The sequence below is a fragment of the Equus quagga genome, chromosome 9 (genome assembly GCF_021613505.1).
Source record: "Equus quagga isolate Etosha38 chromosome 9, UCLA_HA_Equagga_1.0, whole genome shotgun sequence".
Taxonomy (NCBI): domain Eukaryota; kingdom Metazoa; phylum Chordata; class Mammalia; order Perissodactyla; family Equidae; genus Equus; species Equus quagga.
In genome coordinates this window covers 61,758,471-61,773,128 of record NC_060275.1, presented here as the reverse complement: position 1 = coordinate 61,773,128, position 14,658 = coordinate 61,758,471, and the positions used below count along the sequence as shown (strand labels likewise).

The following is a 14,658-nucleotide window of genomic DNA, read 5'->3' as shown; positions in this document are numbered from 1 at the left end:
CAGTACATAGTTGTGTATTCTTCGTTGTGGGTCCTTCTAGTTGTGGCATGTGGGACGCTGCCTCAGCGTGGTCTGATGAGCAGTGCCATGTCCGCGCCCAGGATTCGAACCAACGAAACACTGGGCCGCCTGCAGCGGAGCGCGCGAACTTAACCACTCGGCCACGGGGCCAGCCCCGAAGCTGTTTTTTTTTTTTAAAAAAAGCACAGAGGCAAATGGTAGAGGGCAAAAATGAGCACTGTTTTTGCTTTTAATGCTAGCTCTGTAACTTTCTGTTGTGTAACTGTGGCCAAGTTTCTTAACTGCTCTGAGCTACAGCTTCCTTGCCTATAAAAATGGGTTCTTTCTAGTCACTACGGGTGAAAGCTAAAATGGTACATTTTTTTTAATGAATCCAATCAAGGGTAATTGTCATCATCATCATCATCTCATTACCAGTCACGCGTAGGAATCAATTCAACTGTGTAATTTACCCTCCACTTTGCTGGCGGTCCCACAGTTGACATACGTTCCCTGCTGGTCAATATCCATTTTAACTGCAGTGACTGAGATTTGATGGGGTCACAGAAGTCTTGGAGCAGATGCAACCTATTCAGGAGATTCTCGTATGTGCAAGTCTATTTGCCAGTTTTTGAAGTGGAAAGAACACTGACATTTACAAAGCTAACTGAAGGATTTGCTTGCTCTGTGAGACGATGCATGCAAAAGCCTTCTGAGCATCTCCTAAGTGCTAAACAGACTGACTGCTATTTACTGTGATCTGCATGTGACTTTAAACTGAGTCTTATTTCTTCTTTCATCAAATGCTCAATTAACCTCTCGAATGTCATATCTTCACTCCAACACTGCCATCTTTATGCCCTATCTCCCTCCACTTGCGATTCCTAATTTTGCTTTATACCCAGGCACTTATCCCTGCCTGGCATTACATTACAGCTGTGCTTGTTTGTTTAGTGTCTGCCTGCAAGCAGGGACCCTGATCATCTTGTTCAAGTACATGTTCCTAGGTCCTAGAAAACTGCCTGACACATAGTAGGTGCTTGATAAATATTTGGTGAACAAAAGAATCTATAGAGAATTATATCGCCAAACTGCTAAACAATGGTAATAGTTCCACTAGGTATAAATATTCCACCAAAAAAAAAATCAACTGCAAGCACAAAAATGAATCAAGTACTTACCTTTGTGTAAGTCAGAATGGAGATCATCCTTAATACAGACAGAACTGAGGGACCCCAAAGGGTCACAGTGACAGGGATGGCAAGGGTCATCCTCATAAGGAGATACCTGAAAGGCAGAGATTGCCCTGGACTATCTGACTGGCAATAACAGCAGGATTAGCAATAATATCAACAATAATACCAAGGACAAGGCATCGAATTTTTATCCAAGATGTGACTATTACAATGATTTTGTGTACTCTGGGGGTGTAGGCCTCAGGAAGATAAGGTGAGCTCAAGCCAGAAAACCCTAAATGTCTTTTTGATGGTAACAGCAGCTAGTATCATCCTTTCCCATTATCACCGCTACCTGGCCCCGCTCACCATCTTTCTCAGAGCCATAGAGAAGCATCACCTCTGACCAGACCACCACAAGGAGCTGTGTGACAACTACATATCAAGTCAATTGAGGACTGACTGAGCACTTCCTATGAGCAAGATACAGCTGCTTTAGGTATTGACTGACTCTTCGTATCAACAGTTCATATTATTAAACTCTAAGATTACACAGCCAACGGGCCCTGGATTCAAGTTAAATAACGACGAGTGACTAACCCGCTCTGAGCAAGGAAACAGGGAAGACAAAGGAGGATATCGATATCTGAAGAACACTACTAGCACAGTAATAGAAATGCACAATGAGTAATAGTAATAGTAAGAGGAAATGAGTCTCCAACACTGAGGATGACACTTGGCGAAGTCTCTTTTCCACCCTAGGAAGACAATGAAGCTCAGATATGGCGAAGAAACACTCTTACTTTGTGTGGTCTATAATATCCATCAATACAGGTTTCACAATTGATTCCCATGGTGTTCTGCAGGCAATTTATGCAAACCCCTCCTCCTTTGAACTGTCCAGCCGTATTCAAACTTCTCTTCTGATTTGCAACACTTTCATCATAGTAACAGTCTTTGGCTTTATTGTGACAATTACATTCTAGGAGAATATTTTAACATCTCAATTAATATACATTTATGTCCTATATAAAGAAATCCTTCCCCCCCTAAGTTTCTATGACTATACATTAAATGAAAATCACAGAATAAGTAATTTTAATAGGATACGGACAATCTTATGGAGGGCAATTGGGAATAGCTACCAGAATTATAAATCTGCATACCCATTTGACTCATCAATCTATCTTCTGGGATTATATATTGCACAAAACACTTTCAATGACATGTACACGGTTAATTATTGTACCACTGCTTGTGTTAACAAAAGGCTGGTAACAACCAATAGGTAGCTGTTTTAATTATGTTACATCCATATAATGGAATCCAGTGCTACTGTTTTTAAAAACAGCATTTCATATTGCTAATATGGAAAGATTTTCTTTCCAGACATATTGTGAAATATGAAAGCCATGCATAGAATGGCACACATAGTACGTACGCTCTGCATATGAACTGTGTAAGGTGTAGGAGCGTGTTACTATATGCTTTACTTACATGAAAACTTTAGGAAGAACATAGGAAATAAGGAAAATGGGGAGGGATGGAGATAGAGTGAAAGTAATACTGTTTACTATATACTTTTATATATTGTTAGATGTTGGAATCTGGTGAATATACTGCCTATTTAAAAATGAAATCCAAGTTAACAAACCATAAATGAATACATCGGAAGGGGAATCTTAGATAAAATAGTGAATCCATAAAGGTACGTTTATTCCTCAATAGTTTAAATTTTATTAAGGTAATCTGAAGCTTTGGAAACTACTGGAATATCTAAGAAAACAAGTTATTTACTAATTATAAATGTCGTTAAGTCACTATAAACTTAAGCATAGTAAGAGGTGAAAAGAACTCTACAGTCTTCCATTTCTCAGTGGACTTACCTTCACATGTGTTACCAGAAGAAACGGTCCCAGGCCTCCAGGGCTGCTGATGGTATCCAGGACAACACGTACTGCAGCCCTCTCCACAGGTGTTATGTTCACACTGACACTGGAGTTTCTAGACAATAAGGAATAGAAAGTGGCACCTGACAATTTACCTGTATATTTTCCTTAATTTTACTTTAAAAAGAACCTATCACAGTCAAATACATAGCAAGACTTTACAATTGAGGATATATGGCTATATCAGAGCAAACTGGCATTTAAGTTTTAGAGAAAAATATATGCATATGACCTGGTTACAAACAGAAATGAGGAGGAATAAAGTGAAACTAAAATATGGGTTAACTGACAAAAACTTTTCAAAAAAGATACATTGACTTAAAGGGTTTGGAAGCTCTCAATAATAACTTTCTTTTTTTTTTTTTTAAAGATTTTATTTTTTCCTTTTTCTCCCCAAAGCCCCCCGGTACATAGTTGTATATTCTTCGTTGTGGGTCCTTCTAGTTGTGGCATGTGGGACGCTGCCTCAGCGTGGTTTGATGAGCAGTGCCATGTCCGCGCCCAGGATTCGAACCAACGAAACACTGGGCCGCCTGCAGCGGAGCGCGCGAACTTAACCACTCGGCCACGGGGCCAGCCCCCAATAATAACTTTCTTGATATTCATCTATATATTTTTCAGCATCAATAAGAGAATAATCCTATTCAAGAGTCAAATTATTACAAAGATTGGGGGAAAAAGAAGTAACTTCATGTAAGTTGTTTTAAAGAAGAGAGGATGCCATCTTATTCATTTAACATTATGCTACTGCTAAAACAGATAAACTTTATTTTATCTTGATTTAGTACCACAAAAATGGAAGAGGGGAAAATATGAGGAGGGGAATCCTTCTTTTAAAAAATGTAAACGTAATTTATAACTACATATGTTTTCACTTGACTGTCTTATTGAGAGAAGAGCTTCAAAATTCATAAGGCCACTAAACTGAACACTTTAAAATAGCTAAAATGGTACATTTTGTTGTGTATATTTTACCACAAAAAATTATAGTAAGGATTTAGTTAGAAATATATTCTCCAAACAAAACAAAATGAAATTGTTTTAAAAAAAGGAAACCAGTTAAATTATCTGAAAATCTTTTTTGCAGCATGATTTTATACCTTTCATCACAGAACTGAATAAGACTGGCCCTGAATTAAAAAGGGCAATGCAAACATTCCAGCTACAGCTTCTATCGCAAAGTCCTAGTAAAATGAAAACAACAAGAACTCACCTTGGCAGTCTCATCCCACGGGCAGCTACTAGCATGGCCATAACAAATGCACATCCCTCCAACAGAAATGTCTTTTATTGAATAGTAATACTAAGGAGAAAGAAAATTACAAGCAAAAATGAAAACCTCTTCTATTTCAGTGAAAAGAAAACGCTGGCACTCCAGCAAATGCTTCAGTTGTTAAAATCTAAAAAATAATCAGATACACGTTTTAAATTATATTTCATGCACAAAGAATTCGTGTCCAATTAAAATAAATAATGTTCAAATTAGCTCATCAACAGAAATCAAAGGAATCTAAAAGAATTTTTCAACTTGGCTGCAACTTAAACCAAGGTAGTCATATCCCAAACTCATGCTACTGGGCCTGGCCCGCTGGCATAGTGGTTAAGTTTGCACACTCTGCTTCAGCAGCCCGGGATTCACAGGTTCGGATCCCAGACCTAGCACTGCTCGTCAAGCCATGCTGTGGTGGCGTCCCACATAAAATAGAAGAAGACTGGCACAGATGTTAGCTCAGCAACAATCTTCCTCAAGGAAAAAGAGGACGATTAGCAACAGATATTAGCTCAGGGCCAATCTTCCTCACAAAAAACAGAAAAAAAAAAAAAACCCCAAAAGACAAAACCAACTCATGCTACTGAAAACTCTAAAAATATTGCTAAATTGAATACGGCACTATATAAAAAGAATAATAACTCATGACCAAGTAGGATTTATCCCAGAAATTCAAAGTTAATTTAACACACAAAAATCAATAAAAGCAAATCACCACATTGACAGAATAAAGGGGAAAAATCATATGATCATTTCATTAGACGCACAAAAAGCATTTTACAGAATTCAACAGCATTCATTAAAAAACTTCAGCAAACCAGAAGTAGAAGAGAACTTCTTCACAGTAATAAAGAACATCCATGGGAAAAATCTAGAGCTAACAGTGAAAGATTAAGTGCTTTCCTCTTAAAATCTGCTTACTCCATTTCTAGTCAACCTTCTGTGGAGTTCAATAATGCAAGAGAAAAGAAATCAAAGGCGTGCAGAGTACACAGGAAGACTGTCATTATTTGTAGAAGAAATGATATTGTTACACAGAAAATCTACCAAAAAACTACAAGGAATAATATGTGAATTTGGCAATGTCTCAACATACAAAACCAACAAACAAAAATGAAGTGCATATCTATACACTAGCAATGAACACATGGAAAATGAAATTTAGAAAGCAAACTATTAATGCTAACATTCAAAAACATAAGATATTTAAGAATAAATTGAACAAAAGAAGTACAAATCAACAAATAATAAAATATTGCCATGAGGAATTAAAGGAGAGAGGTAAGTAGAGAGATACAGAACGCTCATGGATTGGAGGATCCAATATTGTCAAAATGTCTTTCAAGATTCTTCCTAAATTGATCTGTAGAATAAATGGAAGCCCAATGAAAATCTTAGCAGGATTTTTTTTGCGGGAGGGGGCAAAAATTAACAAATTGATTCTAAAACTTATAAGGAAACAGAATGAACTTAGAATAGCCAAAACAATCTTGAAAAAGAACTCAGTTGGACTATGATGGTGCCTGACTTCAAGACTTAGCATAAAGCTACAGTAATTGAGAAAGTTTTCTGTTGGCATAAGGATAGAGAAACAGATCAATGGAGTAGTACAGAGGGCAGAAACAGACCCACAGTAATAAGGTCAAATAATTTTCAAAGGGGCGCCAAAACCATTTAAAGAGAGAAAGGAAAATGTTTTCAACAAATGGTGCTGCAACCATTGTAAACGCACACGGGGAAAAAAGAACCTTGACCTCTACCTCACGTAAAATACAAAAATTAATTCGAAATGAATAATAGATACAAAAGTTAAAATAGAAAGCTACTAAAAGAAATCATTGGATATTATTATTATAAGCATTGGATAAGCAAATATTTTTCAAAGAGGACATAAAAAGCATTAATTATAAAGGAAAAACAATAAATTGTACTTCATCAAAATTAAAACCTCTGCTCATCAGGGCCGGCCCGGTGCCACAGTGGTTAAGTACACACGTTCTGCTTCTCGGCGGCCCGGGGTTCGCCGGTTCGGATCCCAGGTGAAGACATGGTACCACTTGGCAAAAGCCATGCTGTGGTAGGCGTCCCACATATAAAGCAGAGGAAGATGGGCACAGATGTTAGCTCAGGGCCAATCTTCCTCAGCAAAAAGAGGAGGATTGGCAGTAGTTAGCTTAGGGCTAATCTTCCTCAAAAAATAAAAAACAAAACAAAACAAAACAAAAAACCCTCTGTTCATCAAAAGTCATAGTTAGGAAGGTGAATAAGCAAACTCCAGAACAAGAGAAGATATTTGCAAGATAGACATATCTGACAATGGACTTGTACACAAAATATATAAAGATCTTTTATAACTCTGTAATAAGGAGAGAGAGAACCCAATTTCAAAATGGACAAAAAATGTGATCAGATACAAATAAGCACACATTCAGCATTAGGCATCAGGGAAATGCAAATTAATATCACAAGGAGACGCCACTCTATGCACGTTAGAATCACTGACATGAACATGCTGACAACCCAAATACACGAAAGCGTGTGGTGCAACCAGAACTCTATACTCTATATTATAACTCAGTAATTTCAGTCCCACTTTATCCAAGGGATTTGAAAATGTTTGTCCACAGAAGCCTTGTACATTTGTTATACATGTAAAATCTGTATATTTTCCTGATGTAAATTATATCTCAAACTTTAAAATTTTCTTTTAAGTGAAAAAAAACACAAAACCAACCACCGTCACTTGCTGAAGATCAGATGTGGAGCCAGACTAGAATGTGAAGCGCAAAGACCATTGCATCCACTACATAATGGCATTATAGGATGCGGGGGAGGGCACCGGAGGCGCCATGTCAGAACCATGGGAACCTAGTTTAAAAGCGGCATTTTTAAGAAAGCATATATAATGATCTTCAGCAAAATAAGAAAACAGGCCAACCTTAGAGGAAAAGTCTATTTCCTTTAAACAAAATAATTTTCACAATGCTCAGGAGCACTGCCGTGGACTTACTCGTCTGGTAACAATAGGATCGAGGTCCTTAGGGTCACGGCGGCTGAGGGTCATGAGATCAGCGTTGAGGGTTCGAATGCGCTGTAAGCGAAGGCGGATATATTGCGCAGAAGTAAATTCCAACAACTCGGGTGAAAGATCATCAGCACTCGGTCGGCCATTGATTAGTGATGTATGAATCTGAAGATAAAGACACGACAATAAACAAATGTCAATTTTAAGCATGCAAAAATACAGCCTTGGTTCTTTATCTTCAGGACATAATCTTCAAAGACACTATCTAAAATCAAACCAAACAACTAGGTGCTGGTAGAAATCTGTTATTTGTTAACTACTTGTGAACACCATGATCACAAAATATCTTCAGTTAGTTTGAAGTTATCCCTTCCAGTGTCTCAGAGATTCCTGGAAACCTTTTAATGGACCATTTCTCCCAGTGTGGTGAGGATATTTTAATGAGTATCAATAGGCTATGATTTATTTGAAGAAGTTCTAAATGCCATGAATAGTGTGGGGAGGCTGAGAAAAGGTGCCACAAAGCTTTGCAGTACTGCCTTCTTAACCAGTCTCACCTCCTGGAACAGCGCACGACTTGCTGCAGAGTTTCTGCTGGGAAGCGCACTTTGGAGAGTTCTCGCAGTTTTATCTCATCAAGCCAGGTGCTTCTCTAGAGTAGGCTGATCTGATTACACTCGGACTCTAAGGAAGTGTGTATAGTCTGGGCAGGTTGAGCACTGAGCTGGAAGACTTCACGAGCCACCTCCAGTTCTCAACCACACCAAAGAGGAGAATGTCACAGAGAAAACCAGGACCTCTATCTTTTAGAGGCATTTTAGCTCTAATATTTCAATAAAAGTTCTTGCCCCAGTGTCATGGGAAAGATGTTCTCTTTGAGGAGGATCTGATGGAGTTAGTGAATAACAGCAGAGAGAAGACTGAGGAATCTCCTCAAAGGGAAGACATCAGTAAGGTGAAATGTATCAGTTATGACATCAATCATCAGTAGACACCAGTCAATGATACCTTAAACATAGCTAGGTAGTTAGATTACAGATCTCTGTAATCTGCACTAAGAGAGATTTATTTTGAGTGCTTTACGTTGGCTCTCGCCATGGCTCTCTTAACATTTGAGGTGGGGGCTCTGATGCAAAAACAGACACCACTGCAGTGGGCACAGTACCTCTCCATGCTCAAGCGGCACCAGTCTAGAATAATACGAGGTGCAGATCACTTCGTCATCAGCCCTGTAAGTGGGTGGCCCCCGTCTTGGAGTTATATTGTAACGAGTCAAACATTCCGTGTCACTAACTGCATAATACTGCCAGGGGCTAAACTTGGTGCCATCCACAGAACGCTCCAAAATCCAGTTTCCAGGTCGAGGAGCATTAGCAGCTTTGATGATGACATACGCGACTTGGAAGACCTGAAACAAAGACACTGAAAAATCTCAATCAAGAATCAGTAGCGGCTGCTCAAAAAACAAAGTGCCTCTTGAGAGAACTGTTACACGATGACTGCCAATGTCTCGTAATGCTTTTGAGAATAACTGCTTACAAGTGTTCATCAGAAATATGTCTGGTGAATGTTCTGCTGGTGGCATTTGTTTTCCAGGTAAACCCCAAAAGTACTCATGAATAAATTATCATCATTATTATTATTAACAGTATCAACATTAACATAAGTGCCTGTTTTCTTGTTTCCAATGTCTTTCTCCATCTGGATTCTGAATCATAACGGTGGTATTATATTACATTAATAGTAGTGTTAAATGCGTTTCTCAGAGAGATTTGGAGGTAACACATCAGAACATGAAAAAAAGTCAGCTCACTATATGCTTATTAGAAAGGTTGGAATCCAAAACACTAGTAACACCAAATACTGGGGAGGATGTGGAGCAACAGGGGCTCTCGTTCATTGCTGGTGGGAACGCAAAACAGTACAGCCACTTTGGAAGACAGTTTGGCAGTTTCTTACAAAACTAAACACACTCTTCCCATACAACCCAGCAATCGAGCTCCTTGGTATTTACCCAAATGAACTGAAAACTTCCACAGGTGAATGGATATACAAAGTGTGATACATTCATACAATAGAATATTATTCAGTGATAAAAAGAAATGAGCTCTCATGCCACTAGCAGATATGGAGGAAGCAGAAATGCATATTTCTAAGTAAAAGAAGCCAATATGAAAAGGATACATACTGTATGACCCCAACTATATGACATTCTGAAAATATAAATATATAGAAACAGTAAAAAGATACGTGGTTGCCAGGGGTTAGTGGTGTTGAAGAGACGAGTAGGGGGAGCACAGAGGATCTTTAGGGCAGTGAAACTACGCTGCAGGACACTGGAACGGTGGGTGCATGCCATTCACATTTGTCCAAACCATAGATGTACAACACCAAAGGCGAACCCTAACGTAGACTACGGACTTAGTTAATAACGATAGACCAACATGGGCTCATCAGTTGAAACAGCTGTTCCACACTGATGCAAGAGGTGAATAACAGGGGTACTGGGTAGGGGGTGGGGAGGGGGAACATAGGAATTCTGTATTTGTCACTCATTTTTCTGTCAACCTAAAACTGGTCAAAAAATTAAAGACTACTAAGTAAAAAAATTTTTAAGGTTGTAGAGTAGAGAGGAAGCAAACAGGGAGAAAGGGAATGGAGGTGACCACTCACAGTATCAGGAGACCAGCCAGACAAACGTTGGGTTTGGAAGGGACCTTTGTAGACACATAGGCCAAAATCCAGCACTAAGAAGGAGTCCCCTCTCCAACAAGCAGCCCCTGCAGGAGCACTTGCAGTGACAGGAAGTTCATTTGCTCCTAAGACAGCCCTTCCGTTTTATGAAACTTCCCCTGTCAGAGAATCTTTGCCTGCACTGACTCAGGGCACCCCATCCATTCTACCTCTGCAGCTACAGAAAAGAGGCTGACTCCACTCTCATCTAACTGGCCTTCGAACATTTGACCACAACTATCCCGTATCACCTCCAGAATCCAGTTTTCAGCATCAACATTCTGATTTCCTGAAAATACTCATCACTTAATGAGACCTCATCACCTTGTCACAATGCTCTGGACACAATCTTAGTTTAAAATGTGGTTCCCATGAACTGAATACAAAACCCCAAAGTTTTCTGAAGTGGAAAGAACGTGGTGAAAATACTATGTCCCTTAGTAACTCAACCTTAGCAAGCATTCACTTTTCTGAGAGTAAACTTAGATTACGAACTTAAGTTGGGGTTGGCAAGCAACAAGAAAAAATGCCTTTTTCACGTGAACTGCTATTTACTGCAGATTTCCTCTAATCCAAATTGATAGACGTGTTTTTTTTTTAAACCGAGTCATGTACTAATTATTTTTCAAATATATATGTAATATAGATATAATGTGTAACACACATGTGTGTTTATGTGCATATCTATGTACGCATGTATGTATGTATACATGTGTATGCGTATGTGTTGGCAAGGCAGTTGTCATTCACTTACTCTGTGTCTTATTGCTTCTAGGCATTTTTGTTTTTCTTTTGTTTTGTTTTTGGCTTCTCACCATCTTAGCCCTCACCAATTCCAGGAACACAAGAGCTCCTTAAAACCCATCATCAACCAAATAATTTTACATTCATCTACCAAATTGTCGCTTGGGAAGGATGATTTTATCTCATTATAGTAACTCTGTTCACCTACAAGAAATGTCTCCCAACTGAGTTTAGTTTGAGAGTATCGTAAGTGTGATATTTTGACTGTCAATGTTCATGTGCTATTTTCCTCTAGAACGCAATCACTGTTTCTAAGCATATTAGAAGGAAAATTAAATTAAAAATTAAAGTAATGCAAAGGTTATTTTGTCCTAACATAAACATCTCCAGAAAATTCTCCCATGAAAGTAATTACATGGTTTTTCTTTTTGAGAGCTTTTTTTTAAAAAAACTTTGCCCCAATTTTATATAATTCATATATTCCAAAATTTATATATGTTTCCCTGATTTGCTATATCTTAATGTTACTGAAATACCAAAGATGTCTCAGAGATACCTGGCGCTGAATCTTATCGTCTCCTGTAGAGCTAGTCCCCAACAGCATCAGAGTTTGTTATAAGCTTGGCGGTGGCTGCTTTCGCCTTCACAAAGATCCAGTGCTGTCTTGGACCACCATAGTGGAGTCTGTCCTTATTAGCCTTCCATTTGGTTTTCATGCTGATGCCCAAGCTAACGGGAGGGAGGACATCCACCTCTCTACTCATTACTGTCCAGTTCCTTTGCAAGTTTTTTATCATAAAAGTAGAACTCTGTGAGCATGTGGGCCGTGAGCACTCACCCCTGTCAAACATGCTAAACGAGACTTTACCAAATGCAGGTGCCAAGTGAGACAGTGAGATGGGGCGCCCATTTGAGAGGGATAGAAGGCAGAGGATTTACAAATGAAATGAGATGTGGGTGCCTCCTGTTTTTCAGTTTCATATTTGAAAATGGACAGAACTAACAGATTTACCTCCTGTGTGTTAAGAGCTTTCTATGTATCATCTCATTTAGTCCCAATAACACCATGATTTTCAAGTTACTGCTGTTTCCATTTTAAACACTTGGAAACTGATGTACAGGGAGGTTAAAAGACAAACCACCACTACCAAGTTGCAGGTCCCAATAAGAAACCAAATGGTCACACTCCAGAGTCCTCAGCCACCACACGCACTCCGGAGCACTGCCCCCAGATGTCCACACACACCTAAGTCACTGAATTTTCTTTTCGTAATACCAAACAAAAAGATTCCTCCATTCACTTGGACACCAGCTTCCTATCCAAATAAGCGCACTAGCAGTTGTTCCAGTTGACTCTGCAGTTTCTGTTGTGACAGCCTAGAATGTGCAGGGGGATGGGATGGAGAGTGTGCCAGAAGCAAAAATTAATGACAGCTAACGCAGCACTTACTGGAGTCAGGGACAACGCTAAGTGCTTTACGAGAACTGTTAACCCTTCTAATCCTACACTATGTTCTTCTTATGAAGTGTGCACTGTTATTTCTCCTACCTTACAGATGAGGAAACTGAGGCACAGAAAGGTTAAGTAATCTTCCCAGGATCTCCCAGATACTAAAGTATATACTGAAGGGATTTGAACATAAGCAGTCCGTTCTCTTAACCACTGTGCCCCACTTCTACAGATTGCAAAGAGAAAGAAGAATGAGCTCCCAATTTGAGGCAAGTGGTGAGCACTAACCCAGTTTTTTGAACCTCTTATCTCAACCAGTAGTAATTATTTCAATACCACGTTCTTATACTTTCATTAAACCCCTGTCAGCTTTTATACAGACAGCTTGGTCTATGTAACAAAATGATACCAAGTGGAGGAACCATAGTGAAAAAACTCGCAAGGACTCGCATAGAGGACAATCTTGCAAGGGAGGAATCATTTAACTTTTATCTGGCTCAAGACCTTCAACTATGAAACTGGGCACTACTCCCACAGTCTCTCAGTAGTTCTCTAGGTCCCCAAATTAGAGACCAGAAACAAGCCAGGGAAGGGACTGTGAGCTGTAAATCTGCACAAGAGGAAGAGAATGCTGTGCAGCATCTCAACACAATCTTCCTCACTTAAGCCATGTTATTGCCTAAGTCATGTCTCCCCACAATTCATATGCCAAAGTCCTACCCGCTACTACCTCAGAATGTGACTATATCTGAAGACAGGTTCTGTTAAGAGGTAATTAAGGTTAAATGAGATCATACGTGTGGGCCCTAATCCAAGAGGACTGGTGTCCTCACTAGAAGAGATTAGGACACAGACCTAGGGGTGACCCTGTAAGGACACAGTGAGAAAGTGGCCCTCTACAAGCCAAGGAGAGACGTCCCAGAAGAAATCGATCCTGCCAACATCTTGATCTTGGACCTCAAGCTTCCAGAACTGTGAGTAAATAAATTTCTGTTGTTTATGCACTCCAGTCCTTGGCATTTGCTATGGCAGTCCTAGCAAGTTAACACAAGCTCTCGTTCACCAATTGTGTAGTGATAAACAAGTCTGACAGATAACATAGAAAAAATGAGGGAATCTGTGAATATATAGAATTTTAAATGTTTGCCCAAATAAAATCCATGAGATTTCTGTTGCCCTTTTTTTGCATGGCTGACTAAACTGCCTTTTCTCTCCATATAAGGTTGGCTGAACACAAATTGATGACACTTGGTTTTCACTAAATTCAGAGTCACTGTGGTCTTGCCAAATCTGCAGCTGATACAGCCCTTTTGAAATCCACTTTCATCACGGTTTTCCACCAAGTGGCCTTTGTTAATGATCACTGGAATGTACACAAACCGTGTCACATAAATAAAGTAGATGTATATCAAACACCAGTTTGTACAAAGGAATCCAGACAGGAATTTTCATGTAGGCTTCAATCTTAACTTAAATATATTAAATCCACCTCAGGCACAGAGATCTTAAAAACACAGATAGCCTGTTCCCCAATATCAGAGGGCAGTTTCAGATGTGCACTGGAAGTGACGTCTGTGCTCTCCACAGCAAGCTCAGCTGCTCTCTGCAGGGCCTCTGCACATAATCTGCAGGGGCCCAGACGCCAGGCGCATGCCCCCGGAAATGCCCCTCACAAGCACTTATCTGCCTCCACGGCGGGAACTAAACAGTGAACCGAGGGATGTCTTCTCTCTTATGTGATGGAGATGAACTTTCCACAGATGAAAGAGATTTAGGCTAAGAGTCAAATTACATTGAAACAAAAAGAGTCAAGTGATAAATAATATTACTCAATTATCCCTTAAAGTGAATTCGTGCTTGTAAGCTTTATTTCTTAGGACATTATTAGAAAACAAAATTGAAAATGATCATGTGAATTAATATTTATTACTCCAGAATAAAGAAGTAATTATTTACCGGAAGGCTAATTACAAATGCAGATATGAATCACTTCCAGTGTTACAGAGTATCGTTCACTACAGTGTCTAATCAATGGATAGCCACGTGAAGTGACAATAAAAACTGGGCTGAGCAAGAGACCCTGTGGGCTTAGAAGTTTACTTGGCACATAGGAGCTGTGTGATGCAGATTTTGAGTAAACTTCTTATGGACAGTTACTTTAAAATGTCATTTCTATTATATTTTAGTTGGCCGTTTTACTGTTATCTCCTCATTTTAGGACCAGTATACAAAATTAACAGACACCAGGAAATAGCTTCATGAATGAGAAGAGAATTTCGGAATAAAATAGCTTTGTTTTTCTTTAAATTTGG

General features: G+C 39.2%; 1 protein-coding gene across 2 annotated transcripts in view; it reads right to left on the bottom strand.

The window, feature by feature from the left end:
- LAMA1 (laminin subunit alpha 1) overlaps positions 1-14,658 on the bottom strand; it is a 148,532-nt gene that overhangs the window by 89,002 nt on the left and 44,872 nt on the right. For both annotated transcript variants that reach the window (XM_046671019.1, XM_046671020.1), the window contains exons 4-9: positions 8,585-8,827; positions 7,405-7,584; positions 4,338-4,427; positions 3,062-3,179; positions 1,979-2,157; positions 1,182-1,287 (exon numbers count right to left, since the gene is read on the bottom strand). In XM_046671019.1, coding sequence (XP_046526975.1) covers positions 1,182-1,287; positions 1,979-2,157; positions 3,062-3,179; positions 4,338-4,427; positions 7,405-7,584; positions 8,585-8,827 — 916 coding nt within the window. The remainder of the gene's footprint in view (positions 1-1,181; positions 1,288-1,978; positions 2,158-3,061; positions 3,180-4,337; positions 4,428-7,404; positions 7,585-8,584; positions 8,828-14,658) is intronic.